At 43.7% G+C, this 22,883-nt stretch overlaps 1 protein-coding gene across 1 annotated transcript in view; it reads left to right on the forward strand.

Moving 5' to 3' along the window:
- Positions 1-22,883, forward strand: part of CARD11 (caspase recruitment domain family member 11) — a 213,658-nt gene that overhangs the window by 62,175 nt on the left and 128,600 nt on the right. Inside the window, exons 5-8 of the mRNA XM_040357039.1 lie at positions 4,485-4,664; positions 7,577-7,729; positions 17,771-17,896; positions 22,571-22,768. Coding sequence (XP_040212973.1) covers positions 4,485-4,664; positions 7,577-7,729; positions 17,771-17,896; positions 22,571-22,768 — 657 coding nt within the window. The remainder of the gene's footprint in view (positions 1-4,484; positions 4,665-7,576; positions 7,730-17,770; positions 17,897-22,570; positions 22,769-22,883) is intronic.

Consider the following 22,883-nt stretch of genomic DNA (forward strand, 5'->3'; position numbering starts at 1 on the left):
CGTACTAAGCGCAGGCTTACCTCGCATAGCACACCCACCGGGAGCTGGGCTGAGACCACCAAACTCAATTCACATGTAGCCGGGACCGGATCCGAACCCCTAGCTGCAGAGGTGAATGGCTTGTCAGCGCAGTGCCAATCGCGTTGAGCCACCGTAGCTCCCCTCTGTTTTAACTGGCAATAGCGTGGTCCTGTAAGAGTCGGTTCACACAGGGGCAACACGACTTCCAGCCTGACTTTGGGAGGCAACCTGGACATGACTTGAGTATGAATCATCAGGCAACTTCAAGTTGCCTCCCGGACAGTACAAGGCAACTTCAAGTTGCCTCCAGGACAGGAGGCTTTCCAGTGGCCAATCAAACAACAATCAGCTCTGTGGGAGTGAGGGGTTTGCCTGAGAAATGTATGTTATTTTCCTGGAAAGTTGCATCAGTTAAGATCAGAGTGATCAGACTTCTGAGGCAACTTCCATTGAAATCAATGGGTACAAGTTGCCTACAAGTCGGATTGAAGTAGTACAGGAACCTTTTCTAAAGTCGGAGCGACTTCAGTAGTGTACATTAAGACGGCTCCATTCACTTCCATTGATTTTCTCAACCGCGCAACTTGGGACGACTTGGGGAGACTTCAAGTCGGATCCCAGGTCGCCCCTGTGTGAACCGGCTCTTACACTGTACACAAACAATATATATATAATTTTCCCACAAATAGAGCTTTGTTTTGGTGGTATTTGATCACCACTGGTTTTATTATATAAACAAAAAAAAAGACAGAAATGTTTGAAAAATATATATTTTCTACTTTTCTGTTAAAAAAAATATACAATTAAAAAAAATCCAAAAATCTAATTTCTTCATAAATTTAGGCTAAAATGTATTCTGTAACATGTCTTTGGTTAAAAAAAAATCCAAATAAGTGTATAATAATTGGTTTGCGTGAAAGTTATATATATACTGCAATCTACAAAGCTATAGACACTATACCAGGGATGTGCAATTAGCGGACCTCCAGCTGTTGCAGAACTACAATTCCCATGAGGCATAGCAAGACTCTGACAGGCAGAAGCATGACACCCAGAGGGAGAGGCATGATGGGACTTGTAGTTTTGCAACAGCTGGAGGTCCGCTAATTGCATATCTCTGCACTATACTGTAATGGCAGTGATTAGTGACTTATACTGAGACTCTGGTAGTGTGGTGGGCAATCTGGCACTAACAGACCCATGCTGGGAGGTACACTAACTGACTAACTGAGACTGACATCGCTAGTGACAGTCACTGATACATTGATCAGATATAATAACACTGTACACTGACACTGTACTAATGACATTGGCTGGGAAGGGGTTAACATCTAGGGGCAATCAAAGCGTTAATTGTGTGCCTAACAATGTGTAATGTGTGCTGCTTTTACTTACAGATCTGGCAGTTTAAGAAACAGCCAGATTGCTGCTCTGTGTACAGAGTCACGTGTGTTTGTAAATACAGGACTCTGTTCTGTGATTCGCTACAGCTGATCAGCAAAATCATTGGCCGGGACATGCTGACAAAATCACACTGTAGCCATTGACAGTGCGAGTTAGCAGGGGGCATGCGCAAGCGTCCCTAACTCAGGTACAGGCTGGATCACATACATGTACGTGATCCAGCCTGCCGTGCCACAGTAAATGTACTGTGGACAGGCAGCAAGAGGTTAAAATAACGTTTTTAAACTTATAGTGGGCCTTGCACTCCAAGTCAGTTTATTTGGTGTGGGCCCCCACCCACTTGCTAAAATGCTGCATTGAACGGCAAAAAAATCAATAACTCCAGTCATATACAAAAAGATCACTCAATTTGCTTATCAAAGCTAAATAATGTGGATGGACAAATCTGCAGTGTCAGCAATGGTATTCTAACAGCCAGCACCTACAGCTGTCACATTACCCCAATAGTGACTGTGTCTGTAGAACAAATGCTAAAGTGCCATAATACAGTCTTATGAGGTGTTTTGATTTACTATTATACAAAACTTATTTTGCACCCCTCAATTATTTGAACATTGATTTTCTTGCTCCACAAGCAGTACTGTTATCAGGGTTGGTCCTTCTATAAGACAGTTCTATCAGGAATGGAGAAAAAGCCATTCACTTGACGACCATCTTCTGAACTTAAACTTGTAGTCCAATTTGAGTCTTCTGGGCAGCACCATACACTACACAGATAGTTTAATCGATTGCTGGTTCCAGAATACTTTTATAAATAGAGGTGCATACACAAATGTTGCACTTTGTTTAAAATATAAAACTATTTTCCTCGTCAAAAAGATTTTATTGAGTTCACAAGAAAAGACATAACAAATATAATGAATTAACATTATGCAATATAGGAAATGAAGCTCAATATTACATGTTAAGAGCAATACAGAATTTATAAAGTAATTATTGGGTAGAACCTAAGGGGTTATTGAAAAGCTGTTGAGGAACTGTTTGAGACTATAATTTAGGCCCTGTACACATGATCAGTCCAAACTGATGAAAACGGACTGAAGTTCAGTTTCATTGGTTAACCGATGAAGCTGACTGATGGTCTGATGTGCCTACACACCATCAGTTCAAAAACCGTTCGAGTCCAACGCGGTGACGTAAAACACAACGACGTGCAGAGAAAAATGAAGTTCAATGCTTCCAAGCATGCGTCGACTTGATTCTGAGCATGCCCGGGTTTGGAACCGATGCTTTTGTGTACTAACCATCGGTTTTGACCTATCGGTCAGGTGTCCATTCTGGACCGAAGGTCAACGGACCGATGGGGCCTACACACGGTCGGTTTGGACCGGTGAAACTGAACTTCAGTCCGTTTTCATCAGTTTGGACTGATCGTGTGTACAGGGCCTAAGACTAAAGGTACAGTTATGTCAACAGCGAGAACTATGGTAATTTAGAATAGAGAGGAAAATATTTTGCTAGGATAAGAGCTTCAAAAACATAATAAGCATTAGGGGCAAAAGAAAGGAGGAGAAGAGGAAAAAAAAAAAAGAAGAAAGGGGAGTACACAAGGTAGAGTCGAGAGCCATCACAATAATCAATGTAATCATTCTGAATCGTGCCAAGACATGACAAGTCAGCTACCATGGCAATAGAACAGTTTCATCAATGGTAGACGGCAGATAATGCACTATCCATGGGTGCCACATTTTTTCAAATTTAGGACCATGTCAGTTTTTATAGCCACCATGTTGGCGTGAATCATGGTATTATTCATCCTATTCTTTGTTTCACCCACCACCAAGGACGGGGATCTCCATGCCTTCGCCAAAGTTTGTTTTGCAGCCATAAGAAGTTGAACAAGTAGTTTGAATTGAATGTGTGTTAAACTTTCTGGCTTCAGATTAAGCAGAGCAATAGCTGGATTGGGCTGTATTTTCAAAACAAACATTTTGGAAGTTATTTTAAAAATGTCCTTCCAAAAGGCTTGTGTTATTGGGCATGTCCACCAAATGTGGAAGTGTGTGCCCAAATCCGAGCAACCACGATAGCATTGTGTAGAATACTTTGGCACATATTTAGCTACTCTGGCTGGTACAAGGTACCATATTATCAATACTTTATAATTAGCTTCCACCGCAAGTAAATTGGGGAGGCCACTTTAGTCGTTGACCAGATTTGATTCCAGTCTGTAGTGTCAAGTGTTTGTTCCAGGTCCTCCTCCCATCTCCGGACATAGGATGGTTTATCTAGGTTAGGTTTCACTATCAGTTGAGAGTAGAGCAGAGGTAGGGAACCTTGGCTCTCCAGCTGTTTTGCAACTACAAGTCCCATGAGACATTGCAAGACCCTGACAATCACAGGCATGACTCCTAGAGGCAGAGGCATGATCGGATTTGTAGTTTCACCACAGCTGGAGAGCCAAGGTTCCCTACCCCTGGTGTAGAGGGAAGAAATTAGACCCCTAACATGTGGCTCCTTCCTACAAATAGATTCTAAGCAAGTGAATTGAGTTAGGGAAGTGTCAGAGTTTAAGAAAAGGGTGAAAAATAGCTCTGATTGAGGTAATCCAAAGGTCTCACAAAAGGTCGGGAAGGGGATAAAAGACGTAGAAGTGACAAATTTATGCATAGTCAGGATTTCCAGGGATACCCATACTCCGAAGGATTTGGGGGAAATGGTAAAAGGTAAAAGGTAGGGTTTTTGAAGAATGAGAGGAGAGGGTTATGAACTGATTGTAGATAATGTTTAAATTTAAATCTGTCCCAGAGTGAAAAAAAGTGTTTGGTGATGGGGTTACGTAAACTTTTGCAATCTTTTGGGAGAAGCCAAAGTAGATTTGAGATCGATAGGGGATTGCACTCAGTTGCTTCATTTGTCACCCATAGGGGAATTTCTTGCTTTGCGTGGTACTTGGATAAACTAGCAATATGTGCTAAGTTAGTGACGCCTAGGCCTCCAATGTAAAACTATTTTCAGTCACAGAATTTTCTTAAACTCATCTCTTTGAATAAATGCAGAGTGATCGTCTGAAACACCATCTAAATAAAGTGGAAGAAGAGTGTAAACTGGAAAGAAACCAGTCCCTCAAATTGAAAAATGACATTGAAAATCGCCCAAAGAGGGAACAGATGATGGAACTTGAGCATGAAAATGAAATGCTAAAAATAACGATACAAGAGTTTCAATCAATGATTCAGGTAAATTAATTTTAACCCTACAATGAAACATGAAAAGTGTGATTAAAGTTGAATTTGGCCTCCCAATAAAAAGTATGTGCAGCAGGACTTATTTTTAAGTGCATCTTTGTGCATCCAGTTTTGTATAGTCTCCCTACAAAGTCCCACAAAGGTTTGTCCATGTCCACTTAATGCAGCTTCCTGTGATGGTGTGGCAGCTATGCTGCACTGCTCCTGACTTCAAAGCACTTGCCACTCTCATGAAGGCTGTGCCTGCTGGTATAACAGTAGGGTGAAAAAAAATGTTGCAGGGGGTTGGGGCTATTAGAATAGTTGTTGCTGATTCACAAGCCTTTTATTTTTATGAGGCTTGTGCATCACACAGTAACTGGATTTGATACTTGTTTAGACTGTAACACAGAAGTCTTTAAATGTACTTTAAAGGATAAGTACACTCTAACACTAAAATCTCTACATCTACGAACATACATGATCTAACACTAACCTATCTAACCTTTTTGAAGCCTATCCGACCTGATCCCATGCTGAGCTGTCATCTGCAGCTTCGCTGCGGTGGTGGGTGCTCAGGACACAGCCGACAATGGAAGCCCCATAGTAAGTCTATAGGTGACGGCAGTGTCCTCTGCAAAGACAGGAACGGCTTCAAAAAAGGTATGTATACTGATTTCTTCTTTATAGGGCTAGATAGGTTAGGCTTTTATCGTGGATGTCTGTAGATGTAGCGATTTTAGTGTTAGGGTGGACTTATCCTTTAGGCCTGGTTCATACTGGTGCGACATACGCTCCGACTTTGGGAGCATGTGTTGCATGACATGTACAAATTAATGGTTCCTTGAGAGCCATCCTAACTTGTCCGACACAAGTCGGTCCAAGTTTAGATAAGGTTCCTGCACTATTTCGGTCCAACTTTGGTCCTTTTTTAGCCCATTCAGTATCATTGAAGTCGGATCAAAGTTGGATCCTCCTGGTCCTAACCATCCAACTTGTCACAGCAGGAAAAGGAATTAATGTCCCACTAGGATTGTTTTGATTGGTCAAAAGACAAGTTAGACTATCTCAAAGTCTGAGCGAAATCGTATCCTGTTCTTTTAAGTCAGATGGAAGTAGGATTGCCCCCTCTGACACACCTGGATATATAGTAGTGTGCTACAAGGACATGTATTAGCTCAGGTATTAGAACGCTACTCACTACTATTGACACATAGAAAACCAGACTAAAAAGTAAGTATAATGTCAAAAGGCTATGGAAACACTCCAGCATCAATGAACAGATAAAGAGTCCAATAAATTACAGTAAAGTAACTGACATGAACACTAGGCTAGGATATGGCAGTTAACCTAGACTACAATAATACTGAGCCGTTAACAGTGTTATTTAGCACTCAGATGACAAACTGCGCCTCCCGAAATCCCCTTCCCCCAAAAAAAACAAAAGCCCTATAGTGGGCTATAAGATCGCAATGTTGAGGTCCCGCAGTAGAGATGGCACTACCCATGTTCTTTGCGGGAAGGAGATGGGGGAGAATAAACAAACACTGCACAGTGGCAATTTGGCAGTCCCGATTCAGGAGAGCTGCAGTCGCAGGAGACAGAGCTGGAGGGGAGAGAGAGCACACCTCATCCCTCCTCCTGCAAGTTAACCTGATACACATAGCATTGACAAAGAACAGCATACACAGTAAAAGTATAAATGGCAATGAACAATCTCACAGTGGCACTCTATGTATATACTCTGTCTGTACATGGGCATGTGTAGACTTTCCTAGATGGGCTACCACTGGGCTGTGTTAGTGTAGTACTGCTATATCCTCTGAGTTGTGAGAGACACAAGAGTCTGGTCTGGACCATGGATGTTTATTTCAGTACTCACTGTACACTCCAACATGCATCTCAGGACAGTAGATCTTATTATGTCTCCTTACATGTGCTCTAAGATGGCTACTATAACCCTTGACCCTTGTCATTACTCCTGGGTGGAGCCAGTCTTAAAGGGACAGTACATGTGGAACCCTTCAGGTACATATAACAAGTACTTGGTGCCTAATTTGCAGACTTTAAGCAGTTTGGGCCCCCTCTGTAAGGTGGTGCACTTATAACCATTTCTTTAAGACTGCATGCAGTGAGTTACTTTTGGGCTGTTAGGCAAAAAGGGCAGTCTCCGGTTGTATGGGATCACTATCAGTGAGAACACAAGCACAGCAGATCTGCTGTCCCTAAGAACCCAGGCCTGGTAACTTAGTCCTTCACAATCAGGGATTCCAGGTTCAGGTCCTGCTCTTGGCCACTCTGTTTGGGGCAGGCATGGACAGATCTGCACCTTTCTGGTCTCCAGCGCAAGAAACTCCCACGGCTCAGTCCTTGACACTCTGGCCCTCACAAGGCTCTCTCGTGCTGCAGACACACACAACAACAGATCCGCACCCTCGGGCTCTCCGCACTGTGTCCCCAGACCTCTGATCTATTGCCTGGGAAAAACTCAGTGTCTTCTTATTCTGTGTGCAGGGATCTCTGGGTGTTAAAATCCAAGCTCCATCCACAGTACAGTGCAACACTCCTCCACATAATTACAGTACATGTTCCATGACCCTCCTCTGTGCAGCTTCATCCAGTCTCTGTTTCACAGGCTCACCGCTGCTGCTAGGAGGATGGGGGGGTAAGCAGGGGATCACAAAAGCACAGCCCGCTCTGCCACTGCTCATAGGGGCAATAACATAAGTAAGATTAGAACAATTTAGTATAGCATGCCATCTGAGTGAAGGTTACAATTTTACAAATTTTACACCCTGTTTATTAGTATAAGAATGATCAGATTAAATCTGTTTTTGCAATACATCTGTCCTAAGGCTTAGTTGTTGACACTGTCTAAATAACTTCGAAAACACTCTACTTCTTATGTTTTATATACTCTTAAGGGAGGAAGTCCCAGTTTGCCAGATTCTGATAAAGCTATAGTTGATATTCTTGAACACGATCGTAAGGAAGCTCTGGAAGATCGCCATGAATTAGTAAACAGAATATTTAATCTTCAAGAAGAAATACGTCAAGCTGAAGATTTGAGGGACAAGGTAAGAGAAAACTGCGTTGGCATTGGAAGAATATGTAGCTTAAAGGCATATTATCAATCAAAAAAACACAAACTATAATGAAAATCCATACTCGGATAAAATTACTTTGCTTAGTAATGTCTATAGGCTTTTTATGTAAATTACACTTTTTGTAGCTGCTGACTTTTATTAAACACAAAAACAACTGGAGCTCCTCTGTATTTTCAATAAGCACATGATTTTAAGTTATTTTTACAACATTTACTTTCATTTTTTGCAAGCTTGTTCTTTTACATTTTTATTTTATCAAATGTAATAACTTGTAATGTAGCAATGAGAAGGTGCTCTCAAAAGGCTTAGTGCAATCACTTCTGTCTCTAATAACAACAGTTAACATACTGTATGTGCAACACAGTCGCAGTCGTGGTGGGAACAATCGTGAATTCCAGACTGGACTATGCTAACGCCCTGTACCTCGGACTCCCAAAGTACCAAATCTCCCGTCTGCAAGTCGTTCAGAATACGGCCGCCAGACTGGTGACTGGGAAAAAAAATGGGAATCAATCTCACCTTCGTTGAGAACCCTTCACTGGCTGCCAGTAAAAGACAGAATTGCATTTAAAGCACTCTGCCTGACACATAAGTGCATCCATGGAAGGCTCCGCAATATCTTTGCGACAAGATAGAACCTCACAATTCGAATCGCGTTCTGCGATCCACCGACCAAAATCTGGTCAGGGTACCAAAAACCAAATACAAGTCCAAAGGAGAAAGAAGGTTTGCTTTTCAGGGTCCTAGACTATGGAACGCTTTACCAACCAGCATTCGGTTGGAGGAAAACCACCTGACTTTCAGAAGACAGATCAAAACTCTGCTCTTTTGATGTCATGAGACACGAACAACTAGCGCCCAGAAGCGATTCAGTTCGCATGCGCCGTGCTTTATAAGTTTTTTCATTCATTCATTCATTCGTTTTTTCAGGAGTCAGCCCACTGATAGATGTGCATTGTAAGAATCAGTAAGCAGGGGGCTGGGTCTGTGTACAGGTGATACTCGAAGAATTTGAATATCATGCAAAAGTTCATTTATTTCACTAATGCAACTTAAAAGGTAAAACTAATATATGAGTTAGACTCATTACATGCAAAGCAAGATAGTTCAAGCCGTGATTTGTCATAATTGTGATGATTATGACTTACAGCTCATGAAAACCCCAAATCCACAATCTCAGAAAATTTGAATATTGTGAAAAGGTGCAATATTCTAGGCTCAAAGTGTCCCACTCTAATCAGCTAATTAAGCCATAACACTTGCAAATGGTTCCTGAGCCTTTAAATGGTCTCTCAGTCTGGTTCAGTAGGAATCACAATCATGGGAAAGACTGCTGATCTGACAGTTGTGCAGAAAACCATCATTGACACCCTCCATAAGGAGGGAAAGTCTCAAAAGGTAATTGCAAAATAAGTTGGATGTTCCCAAAGTGCTGTATCAAAGCACATTAATATAAAGTTATGTGGAAGGGAAAAGTGTGGAAGAAAAAGATGCACAAGCAGCAGGGATGACAGCAGCCTGGAGAGGATTGTCAGGAAAAGGTCATTCAAAAGTGTTGGGGACTTTTACAAGAAGTGGACTGAGGCTGGAGTCAGAGCATCAAGAGCCACCACACACAGACGCATCCTGGACATGGGCTTCAAATGTCGTATTCCTCTTGTCAAGCCGCTCCTGAACAACAAACAACGTCAGAAGTGTCTTACTTGGGCTAAAGAAAAACAGACCTGGTCGGTTGCTCAGTGATCCGAAATCCTCTTTTCTGATGAGAGCAAATTTTGCATCTCATTTGGAAAGCAAGGACCCGGAGTATGGAGGAAGAATGGAGAGGAACACACTGCAAGATGCTTGAAGTCCAGTGTGAAGTTTCCACAGTCTGATGATTTGGAGAGCCATGTCATCTGCTGGTGTTGGTCCACTGTGCTTCATTAAGTCCAGGGTCACCGTAGCCGTCTACCAGGAGATTTTGGATCACTTCATGCTTCCTTCCGCAGATAAGCTTTATGGGGATGCTGACTTCATTTTCCAGCAGGACTTGGCACCTGCCCACACTGCCAAAAGCACCAAAACCTGGTTCAATGACCGTGGCATTACTGTGCTTGATTGGCCAGCAAACTTGCCTGACCTGAACCCCATAGAGAATCTATGGGGCATTGCCAAGAGAAAGATAAGAGACATGAGACTGAACAATGCAGAAGAGCTGAAGGCCGCTATTGAAGCATCCTGGTCTTCCATAACACCAGCAGTGCCACAGGCTGATCACTTCCATGCCACGCCGCATTGAGGCAGTAATTGCTGCAAAAGGGGCCCAAACCGAGTACATATGCATGCTTATACTTTTCAGAGGCCCAATACTATTCTATGTACAATCCTTGTTTTATTGATTGCATGTAATATAATTTTCTGAGATTGTGGATTTGGGGTTTTCATGAGCTGTAAGCCATAATCATCACAATTATGACAAATCACGACTTGAACTAGCTTGCTTTGCATGAAATGAATCTCTCTCATATATTAGCTTCACCTTTTAAGTTGCATTAGTGAAATAAATTAACTTTTGCATGATATTCAATTTTTTTGAGTATCACCTGTATGTATTGAATAAATATGGGTCCTTTATGTGCTTATATCATTACAATTTCTACACATGAAGATTTTTTCAACTAATAACATATACTTATAATATTATTTGCAGCATGATAATAATTTGTACTCATTTATCTGGAAAAAAAATTTTATTGTACTTTTAAATACCTATAGACTTATAGTATATTGCAAACGCCTGTTCCAGCGGTGTTTTAGCAATCAGGCAACTTAGATTAGTCTTGATTTCTATCAATGTTCAAATGATAAGCCAGTGCCTGCACTGCTACTGGTTTCTTCCCTCCACTTCACATAGAATACATTTGTTAGCCTGACTCTGTGAAGCATATTGCAGTTCACTTCATGTACTTACATGTACATCAACCACCTGCTAAGGTCTGTAGACAGTTTTAGAATAAAGGTGGTCATGCACAGCTTGAATTTTGGCAATATCCAGCTCAATCAGCTGAAGTTTAAAGGGGTTATAAAGGTTTGTTTTTTATTTTCTAAATAGGTTCCTTTAAGCTAGTGCATTGTTGGTTTACTTACCTTTTCCTTCGAATTTCCCTTCTAAATGTTTTTTTTCTTTGTTTTCTTTGTCTGAATTTCTCATATCCTGTTCCTCCTCAGTAAGCTGTTCTGGCTGACTAACCCCCAGCCAGAAAAGCTCGGATGATGGGGGCAAGCTTACTGAGGAGGAACAGGAAGTGAGAAATTCAGACAAATAAAACATTTTTTTAGAAGGGAAAATCGAAGGAAAAGGTAAGTGAACCAACAATGCACTAGCTTAACCACTTAACAACCGCCCATTGTATATGTACGTCGGTACTTTAAAGATGGATATCTCGGTAACGGCAGCAGCTGCTGCCACAACCGAGATATCCATCTCTTCAGTGAACAGTCCTGTAAACGATAACGGCGGTCTCCGTGGCAGATTCGCCGCGAGATCGCCGTTATCGGTGGTGGGAGAGGGACCCCCCCTCCCGCCGCTCTCCCGCGCCCTCCGCCGCTTACCGGAGCCGTCGGTAGCGGCGGAGGCGATTGGGTCCTGCTGCCTGCTGTGTGAGGATGCGAGTGAGGGCAAGATGGCCCCCACCCGTCCCCATAGCATTGCTGGGCGGAAGTGACGTCAAAACGTCAGTCCCGCCCATGCATCTTAAAGAGACATTTTTTTGTTGTCATTTGAAAAAACGACAAAATTTCATTTTTTTTGCATTTAAGTCTAAATATGAGATCTGAGGTATTTTTGACCCCAGATCTCATATTTAAGAGGACCTGTTATGCTTTTTTCTATTACAAGGGATGTTTACATTCCTTGTAATAGTAATAAAAGTGATATTTTTTTTATTTATTTCAGTGTAAAAAATTATAAAATAAATAAGAAAACTAATTTTTTTTTCTAAAGCCCCCCGTACCAACGAGCTCGCGCGCAGAAGCGAACGCATACGCGAGTAGCTCCCGCATACAGTAGGTGCACACGATATTGTGTCAATCTCGCTCCCTTTCTCGGCGAGATTGAGCACCTACGAGCCCCATCGCGGGAGCCAGCGCCGAGCTGGCTTGCCGCGATGGAGAGAAAGCCGTCATAGAAGCGACGGGAGATCCGACTTGGATTCCCACCAATTCTACATGTGTGCAGCGTTTGTTATGAATCCTGAGGGGGAAGTCCCCGCCGGATTTTAAATAAAAATTCGGCATGGGTTCCCCCCTCAGGAGCATACCGGGCCCTTAGGTCTGTTATGGGTAAGGAGAGCCCCCCTACGCCGAAAAAACGGCGTAGGGGGTCCCCCTACAATCCATACCAGACCAGTATCCAAAGCACGCTACCCGGCCGGCCAGGAAAGGAGTGGGGACGAGCGAGCGCCCCCCCCTCCTGAGCCGTACCAGGCTGCATGCCCTCAACATGGGGGGGTTGGGTGCTCTGGGGCAGGGGGGCGCACTGCGGGGCCCCCCCACCCCAGAGCACCCTGTCCCCATGTTGATGAGGACAGGGCCCCTTCCCGACAACCCTGGCCGTTGGTTGTCGGGGTATGCGGGCAGGAGGCTTATCGGAATCTGGGAGCCCCCTTTAATAAGGGGGCCCCCAGATACCGGCCCCCCACCCTAAGTGAATGGATATGGGGTACATCGTACCCCTACCCATTCACCTGGAGGAAAAGTGGTAAAAACACAAATAAAAAACACAGGGTATTAAAATATTTTATTAGTCTGCTCCGGAGGCTCCCCCTGTCTTCTTTAGCTCTTTTACCAGGGGGAGCTTCTTCTTCCGATTTCCGGGGGTCTTCTCCTGCTCTCCGGGGTCTTCACCGCTCTTCTGTGACATCTTCTCCGCTCCGGGGGGTCTTCTCTTGACTCGGCGCACCCCGATTCTTCCACCCGCTGTCCGGTGCCTTCTCCTCTTCTTCCCGCTGTTCTGTGACGTCTTCTCCTCTTCTTCCGCTGTTCTGTGACGACTTTGGATACGGGTCTGGTATGGATTGTAGGGGGGCTCTCTACGAAAAAACGGCGTAGGGGGGCTCTCCTTACAACCCATAACAGACCTAAGGGCCGTTGCGAGTCCCGCGGGAGTGGGCGTTCCTCACATGTCTGTGATTGACATTTTGACCAAAAACGACCTCCCCCCGTCGCGTAAGCCGCGTCACGGTTGGCGAAAGGAGTCGAACGGCGAGTCGGCGCTATACTGCGCATGCGCATCGCCGTTCGGCTCCTTTCGCCAATCGTGACGCGGCTTACGCGACGGGGGGAGGTCGTTTTTGGTCAAAATGTCAATCACAGACATGTGAGGAACGCCCACTCCCGCGGGACTCGCAACGGGTGAATATGCTGTACAAAGGTATGTACAGCATCAAAAAAATAATAATAGCCTTAATCGTATTGTAATGTGGGGGGCCAGTGTAATAAAAAAAAGTAGTTTTTAGGGTGAACCACCCCTTTAAGTGGTTAAAGGAACCTGTTTAAAAAATAAAAAACTAACCTTTACAATCCCTTTAAGCTGTAGGTGGCCACTCGGCTCAACAAAAGCTGGGTGAAAATTGTCAGCTGAAACAATCAGATAAACTCACTGTTCAGGTATCCAAGAATTCATAGATGCTGTGGCTGCTTGGATACAATAGCTGACAGTGCAGATTCCTCCATCGACACTATTTAGTGTGGATGAAGAAATCCTCCCATATATGGATAACATAAGTCTACACCCTCTTGTTTACTTATGTAAACTAGTAAGTAAGAATAAAACTGTCTGTAGATGATAGTATATTAGTGATCCCTGTATTAAATATTTGGAAGATAACTACTTGCCCTCCAATGACTGCATTGAGCCCCAGGACCTGCTACAATCCACTAGACTAGAGTAACAGATGCATGCCGATAATTGCATGTGATGCCTAATCTGAATTTTGTTAAGCCATGTATGGCCAGCTTAACTGTGGTCACAGATATCCAGTTTATGCAGGAGTAGTTTTCTCTGTAATATGGTAACAAAATATAGAAACAGGAAGGGTGGATAGTACAGAAACATCAAACACATACCATAACATGAAAGGCACAAAATACCGCATATACCTTGTGTGTGAACCATTTACTTTTATCAATGAAGAAACCCTTTCCTTATCCAATCTCTACAAAAATTGCTGCAACATATGAACTAGTCATTTTACAAAACAGTCACTTGTGCATAAGCAAATAACTGAAGCTCCTGCCTGTCCACCAAGACCCAATTAATCCATTGCTGAGTGCATCATTTGCTTTTCACACAACACAGAGAAGGTGAAACCAGCCTGTCAATTATGGCACACCCATCAAAGACACATCTGCCCTCCAGCTGTCTGTGAGCAGCAAGCACTTGTCAGCATCCAGGGCAAGTGCTTATAGACTAACATGAAAGCTTAGCTCTTGACTTTAGACAAAAAGTAGAAAAAAAGCACATCCGTGTATATCAGTGCTTGGAACGCAATGGTGAATTTTGAAGTTCTACAGACACTGGATAGAGCTGATGTAAGTTGTAGTCCTTCAGTTCCCGGAGGGCACTAATGGGACCTGCAGTCATGGTTGGACTAGTCTAGTGGAAGAGCAGAAAACTTGGCTATTTTGTTGAGCTGCCCACCTCTATGTGTAGGTGCACTTTTATAACTATCCCCTGCCCAGGCCTTGGCCTGTTTACTTTAGTAGATTTACCATATTTATCGGAGTATAACAAGCACAGGAGTATAACACGCACCCTCATTTTAAGAGGGAAGTTTCAGGAAAACAGCCCCTCTGCACAGTACACGAACCCCCTGCACAACACACAGACCCCCTGCACAGCACCCAGACCCCCTGCACAGTACATGGGCCCCCTAAACATTATGTAGACCCCTGCACAGTACACAGACTCCTTTCATTATGCTGCCAGCATATTCTAAAGTTGAGAAAACATCACTGCCAGCCCCTTCTCATACACCACTCCTCCTGTGTCACTGTCAGTGTAACTCAAAGCTTCTAAATACCTCAATTACACGGGACGGAAACAGCATTGCTCAAAATATGGGACGACGCTCTCGAGGCCGCAGGCGAAGGAGAATCTTGTCTTCTGGTTCTGTTGGACCTAAGCGCAGCCTTCGACACCGTAGACCACAAGCTACTTTTGACTCGGCTAGCTGAAGTAGCCAAAGTCGCAGAAGGCGATTTATCTTGGTTCTCCTCTTTTTTGGACAACCGATCGCAAATAGTGAAGTTAGGACCTTTCACTTCTGAGAAACGCACATTATTGTGCGGAGTCCCTCAAGGATCGCCTCTGTCGCCGGTGCTATTCAACATCTATCTTCGTCCGCTTTTTGAAATCATCAGCAGCCAAAAACTGCTTTATCATTCATATGCAGATGACACGCAACTGTATTTCCGCATTTGCAATAAAAAGGATCACCACCTCAATTTAGAGACATGCCTCTCTTTGATAGAGGACTGGATGACAAAGAGTTATCTTAAACTTAACGGTGCGAAAACAGAACTTCTCCTGTTTCACGCCAAGCGTATGAATCAACCTGCAACAACTTGGACACCCCCGCCCATTCTGGGCCAAATTATCACCCCTAGCGCCAAAGTCAAAAGTCTCGGGGTCATCTTCGACTCCTACATGACAATGGATGCACAAATAGGGTCAGTAGTCAGCGGATCTCACCATCTGCTGCGCCTACTACGCAGACTTACTCCTTTCATTCCCAAAGAAGATATAGCAGTCATGGTAGGAACAATTGTAAACTCCAGACTGGACTATGCAAATGCCCTCTATCTAGGACTCCCAAAGTACCAAATCGCTCGTCTGCAAGTCGTTCAAAATACGGCCGCCAGACTTGTGACTGGGAAAAAACCCTGGGAATCAATCTCACCTTCACTGAGAACCCTTCATTAGTTGCCAGTAAAAGACAGAATTGCTTTTAAAGCACTCTGTCTAACCCATAGATGTATCCATGGGAATGCTCCCCATTATCTATGCGAAAAAATAAAAGCTCATAATCCCAATCGCGTTTTGCGATCCACCAATCAAAATCTACTCCAGATACCGAAAGCCAACTACAAATCCAAAGGAGAAAGAAGATTCGCGGTCCAGGGTCCCAGACTATGGAACGCTTTACCAACCAGCATTCGGTTGGAGGAGAACCACTTAGCATTCAGGAGAAAGATCAAAACTCATCTCTTTTGATATCAAAGGAGACAGGAACAACAAGCGCCCAGGGCGATTTAGTTCGCATGTGCCGCGCTATATACGTTTACATTCATTCATTCAATTAACGCCGCTCTCTCGTGAACCTCTGCTGTTTTATTGATGGTCACGTGATCGCTCTCCTCCTCCATATAAAAGCTACACTCAAGAAGGAGGAGGAAGCAGGAGTAAGAGCACTGTCCCAGGGCCAGGAGAGGCAGGTAGCTGGCCTGACATCCCCCCAATGGGTGGCACCCGGGAAGGGACCGCCCGATCCCCGCCCTCCTTGGTAAAAAAAAAAGTAATTGGTGTATAACACGTAGGCACGTTTTACCCTCTGTTTTCAGGGGGAAAAAGTGTGTATTATATGCTGATGAATACGGTAAAATACGGTTAAAATTCAAACTTCCTACCAGATTGGGTCCCTTCTATAGAGTAAGGGCAATTATTACTATACTTTGTGTCTCCAAGCCATGTGACATCATGACATGAAATGACAAAAAAAAGAGATGCTTTTCCAACACTTTCACAGGTTCCTTATCTATTAGGCGTTTGGGGCCAGATTCACAGAGCAGATACGACGGCGTATCTCCTGATACGCCGTCGTATCTCTGTTTCTATCTATGCGACTGATTCATAGAATCAGTTACGCATAGATAGCCATAAGATCCGACAGGTGTAATTGTTTTACACTGTCGGATCTTAAGATGCAATACCGCGGCCGCCACTGGGGGGAGTTTGCGTCGTAAACCAGCGTCGGGTATGCAAATTAGGAGTTACGGCGATCCACGACGGTTTTTCGCGTTCACTACATCGCCGCTAGTCTAGTTTCCCGTCGCAAAGTTAGTAGTTTTTTTTGGTGCCCTAACTTTAGTCAGCAAACGTATTGCTGTCTAAAGTATGGCCGTCGTTCCCGCGTCGAAATTTAAAAATGAACGTCGTTTGCGTAAGCCGTCTGGGAATACGGAATTGCGCTACACGCGTCGCCGTTCGAAAAAATGACGTCACGGCGCGCAAAGCACGACGGGAGTTTGGAAACGGAGCATGCGCGGTAGGTCCGGCGCGGGAGCGCGCCTAATTTAAATAGCACACGCCCATTTGAATTGGCCCGCCTTGCGCCGGAGGCCGCCGGCGTAGGTTTTCATCTCAAGTGCTTGGTGAATCAGGCACTTGCGATGAAAAATTGCGGCGGTGTAACGTATCTACGATACGTTACGCCGCCGCTCTTCTACGTGAATCTGGCCCTTGGCTCCTAACTCTGACAAAATAAATTGCACAAGAACTTGGGGGCACTTACAAGTTGGCCTATATACTGTTTCTAATTCCTCAAGCAATTGGTGCTATAGCTAGGGTAGCTATCCCCCTAAGACCATATCTGCATGTCTACTGATTGTTTTTACTACAAAGTAAATAATCTATGCTCATGCCTTGCAGATTATAGTGGGAGAGTCTATTTCCCAGTGCGATCTGCATGACTTGGCTTCCAGTTAGACAGCCAGGTCCTTGGAAGCGCTGACAGAATGAGTCTCATGCTCCCGCTGTGCCCCACTCTCCTGACTTTGCCAATCCCTGGTCATATCTCTAAAAAAAGTTTTTGCAAATTGACTACATATATAGGCCTGTAAGTACCGTAAGTGTGTACAATAGTAATCACGGATGACCCTGATGCTGGGATGTTGTTCTTATAATGTTCTGCTTGCCATTATCTGTGTTAACCTTGCCAAAATCAATTGCTTGTTAACATTTTTTTACAGTACCTGGAAGAGAAAGAGGACTTGGAGCTCAAGTGTTCTACACTTTCTAAAGATTGTGAGATGTATAAGCACCGCATGAATACCGTAATGGTACAGTTAGAGGAAGTAGAGAAAGAGCGAGATCAGGTATTTTGTCAGTGTTCTCAATATATTCCTAATGTATCAGGCACAAAAAAGTGATTAGAGTACTCTATTTATGCAGTCATGTACATGAACCCTTAGTCTATACATAATGTATATGCTGTAAAATATGCTGTAGTGTTTTCAAAAAGGAGTCTAATTCATCAAGCTGTGATATTAGTTATTGTGTGCTTAGAGTAATATTATAGTAACCACTTAACTCATCAAACTTGGTCTGGGGACAGTGTCCTCAATCTGGGGACTGTCCCCTGAAACAGGGGATGTCTGGTCACCCTAAGTTGGGGTCACAATGGGCTTAAAAAAAACACCAGTTCCCTTGGCAGCAATAAATGCTCATATAGAGCATTTTTGTACAAGCATTTAGGCAAGTTAAAGCGAAGGTTGGGCTTAAAAAAAAAAAAAATTAAAGTCAGCAGCTACAAACACTGTAGCTGCTGACTTTTAATAAAGACACTTACCTGTCCAGGGTGCCCCCGATGTCGGCAGCCGAAGCTGAGCAGTCGCGTGGGTCTCGGCTGCCCTGCCACCATCCTTGGTGAGGGAATCAGGAAGTAAAGTGCTGCGGCTTCACTGCCTGATTCCCTACTGCGCATGCGTGAGCCGAACGGCACAATGTGAATGGGCGGATGTCTCCTGGGGGACACACACGGTCCCAGAAGACACCACTCCCCATTTCCCAGGAGGCAGCACGAGAAGAAGAAAGAAGACCCACCGTGGACGAGGAAGTGGCAGATTAGGACGATCTGCCTAGTAACAGCCACTTCTGGTAAGTATAAAAAGAAAAAAAAAATCTAATTTTTTGTAGTCTTTTTTTGAATTTTTTTTTTAAGGGTGGACCTCCGCTTTAAGGAGCGTTTAGCGTTTTTTTTTTTCTGCCAGAAAACTCCTCTCAAAAACGCAATCCAGAAGGTTTTTTTCTGCCTATAAACACTGAGGTTAAAATATGCCTCCAAACATCCTAATGTGCATAAACATATAGGATAACATTGAGCTGCTTCTACAAGCAAACGGCAAAACTCCAGTAAAAGCAACATTTTTAAGCCCATTGTGTATTGACCCTTAAAGTATAAATGTAGCCAATTTTTTTCAGTTTCAATTGGATTGTGAAAGAATTGGAACCTCTGTTAAACTTTTAGTGGTGCTTGTGTCCCCATTAGGGAGAGTCACTCTTTTTATTTGTCCTGGTGACCATTTTTAACAGGGCAGCGAGTAAATACATTTGAAAAAGTTCACTAAGCTCATATGACATGGTCCTGAAGCGCTCTCATGTTACAGCAGTGCTGGAATTCAAAATTAGATTTAAAAACAATATGGGGTTATTTATTCTTGACATTACCAGACTTCGACACCTACATACAATGTACACTGAAAGGGTGCTTTGAGAAGTGTCCCCCATCCCACCCCACTAAACAAAGGCACACCCCTCCAAAGCACCAGTGCTGATGGATTTAGAACAATTGAAGTGGATACTTACCTTTCTCGTTTTTGCAGCATGTCTCCTAGGATGTGTAGCTGTGCACAGTTCTGGGTTTTACCCCAAGAGTCCTGTGCCCCATATGCTCTCAAGCTAAATTTGGCAACATATGTCCCTCTGATATCTTTCCACCCCCTACTCTTTCTGGCCAAACCCTGGACAGTAATTTTTAGGGTCTTCATCACAGACATGTCACTTTACAAACGTTGCACCATCATCTGGGTGATTTTAGACAGATTTTTTGAAAATGGCACACTGTTCCCCTAATGTGTCTTTCTTATGAGCCAGCACTTGTGTCTGACTTTTATGAAGGAGATTTTCAGCCTTCGTGGTCTGCCCACTAACATTACATGAGATAGCTGGATCTCGTTACTAGACTTTTGAAGTCACTGGACTCCTTTGGTCTCAAGTTCCTGATTCACTGATCCTGGCCACTCAGGTGTCCGTTTATGAAGCAGTGAACAGCGGTGATCCCAGGGATCACCAGTGATCACAGCCCATAAACAGTTTATGAAACAGAGATAATCGGGGGGAGAAGTGTTTGAATTTGTTCTCCCGCCGATTATCTCTTCACACAGTGAAGTCTCATAGACTGACACAGGAATAGACAGTTTATGAAGCTGTGATCTGAGCTCTTCACTGGTGATCTGTGTCAGAATTCACACTCCCCGATTCACCATCTCAGAGCTGGTGAAGCGGGGAGTGAAGAGGGAATCCCGGGGGTTCTGAGGAGGAAGGAGGAAGATTTTTAACTTCCTTCTACCTCGTTCAGACCCCCCAACACTGTAACCATGTCCCCCTGTAATATGTATGTGTATACATATATATACATACATATATATAATGTGTACATGTATATATATATATAATGTGTGTGTATATACATGTATATATAGTGTATGTGTGTGTATACATATATATATTATGTAGGGGGACTCGTTATTTTAATTACATTGACCATGCGGTCTGTCAGTGTAATGAGCGGTGATAATTTATCACTGCTCAATAAACTGACATCTCAGTGTTTCTGTGAATTTCTGGTACTGTAATCTCGTAGAGTCTCATGAGATTCCAGTATCAGGGGCCGTTCTCCAGTGTTAGAAGCGTTGGAAGATCACTTCACTCCTCCGAGGGTGAAGCGATCTTCTCCGCTTGATAAACCGGCACACAGAGGAGAAAAATCTTCACTGTGATAGCCGGAGAACAAAGCCGTGAATAGAATTCACTGCTTCATAAACGGACACCTCAATGTCAAAAACATCACCCCCCCCCCCCCGGGCAGCTCCTATTACCTCAGTGAGGTTTGACTTGGTATCAAAAACCACCATCTCAAAGTTCTCTCCTTCAAGCTTGCCCCTCACATTATGGGTCCTTATTAAGTCTCTGCCAGAATCAATCCAGTTACCTACAAATTATCGCCTTCTCCCCAGCTTTGTATTCTCAATTCTTTCCATGTTTTGGTATTGAAGCCTCTGGTACCTAACCAATTATCTAGACCTGTCTGCCTGTCCAGCCCTTTTACGCAATCCTTGGAAGAATTTTAAGTTAATACTATCAAAAAAAGATCCTCGGTGCTGACCTCCATTGTCATTGCCCACAATTAATTTACAAGTTCCATCAGCGCTTCCCTCTGAAGCCAGACATATGGGGAGATTGTGTAAGGGCGGCTACTTATCATCCTCGTTCCAAGCTGCCTGCAATCTTCCTGATACACTTGACCTGTTATGCCTGGCATTGTTCCTGGTAAACTTTACCTGTTGCACCAGGCTGCAAGCACTGCTCCTGGTATGCTCTGTTTGACAAATTCTGCTCCTCTGAACTCTTGCAGAAGAGCAGAGATATTTCTAATGTGCTCTGTTTGCCAAACTGCTCGGTTCATCCGATGAAAACGGTCTGATGGATTTTTTCATCAGATATCCGATGAAGCTGACTTTCATCAGTCTTGCCTACACACCAACAGTTAAAAAACTGATCGTGTCAGAATGCGGTGACATAAAACACAACGACGTGCTGAGAAAAACGAAGTTCAATGCTTCCGAGCATGCGTCAACTTGATTCTGCGCATGCGTTGATTTTTAACCAATGGATTTCCCCACAGACGATCGTTTTTTTCTATCGTTTTTTTAACCATCAGATAATTTTAAAACAGGTTCTATGTTGTTTCACTGATGGGAAAAAAAACGATGGGGCCCTCACACGATCGGTTCGTCTGATGAAAACGGTCCATCAGACCGTTTTCATCAGACAAACCGATCGTGTGTATGCGGCATTAGACTCTGCTACTTGGTGAACCCAGTCCTTTTTTTCAAGCTACTTGTCCCCCCACCTTGGCTCCCTTACTTGTTCATCTGTGCCTCAAGAAAAAAATAAACATCACGCTGTTTAGGGAAAATCCAGTATTTTAATTTTACATAATATATAATCTTACCCCTGAGGCCCCGTACACACGACCAAACATGTCTGCTGAAACTGGTCTGCGGGCCAGTTTCAGCAGACATGTTCAGTCGTGTGTAGGCCCGAGCGTGCAGGATTCCAGCAAACATTTGCCCGCCGGGCCTTTTCCCAGCGAACAAATATTCCTGGACTTGTTTTAAAACAGTCCGCTGGAATCCTGCCCGCTCGGACATGTTCGGTCGTCTGTACAGACCTACCGTACATGTCCGAGCGCCCGCCATCCCTCGCATGCGTCGAATGACTTCAACGCATGCGTGGAAGCATTTAACTGGCAGGCCCGCCCACGTCGCCGCGTCATTGTCACGGCGACACCGCGTCATCGTCGCGGCGACACCGCGGACACGCCCCGCGTATTGTTTACGCGCGGATTTCTGTACGATGGTTAGTACAGCCATCGTACAGAAATCTCCGGGCAGACATGTACGGTGAAAACGGTCCGGCGGACCGGTTTCATCGTACATGTTTGCCCGTGTGTACACGGCCTAAGACATTAAGTAAGGCATTAAAGAAACTCCAAAAAATTCCATACACAGATACATTTAAACAGCTGTATACAGTCGGTATGGTGTTCCAGAAAGTATGTTTTTGGTCACTTGGATTTGCAGGAATGCTGCTGTCCTGTGAAAAGATTGTATAGCAACCTTTGAATGATGTAAAACATAATAAGTTATCTCTGATACACCAATGGAAGGTGAAATTTATTTTTCTCTGTTTTCTTTTTGCTTGGAAAGGCATATCGTTCCCGTGATGATGCTCAGACACAGTACTCACAATGTCTGATAGACAAAGACAAGTACAGAAAGCAAATTCGAGAGCTGGAGGAGAAGAATGATGAACTTAGAATTGAGATGGTTAGAAAAGAGGCAAGGGTTGTCAATCTGGAGTGCAAACTGCGAAGAATGTCAAAGGACGGGATCTTCCTGGACCAGGTGCATTTAAAAAATAATATAATATACATTTTATTTTCTAAAACTCTGAATGGTAAAGCAGCACAAAAGGTAAAAACAAGCAATGTGTCATACAGGAGTCAAGAGTAAGTAAATA

Source organism: Rana temporaria, chromosome 6 (genome assembly GCF_905171775.1).
Source record: "Rana temporaria chromosome 6, aRanTem1.1, whole genome shotgun sequence".
In the NCBI taxonomy this organism is placed as follows: domain Eukaryota; kingdom Metazoa; phylum Chordata; class Amphibia; order Anura; family Ranidae; genus Rana; species Rana temporaria.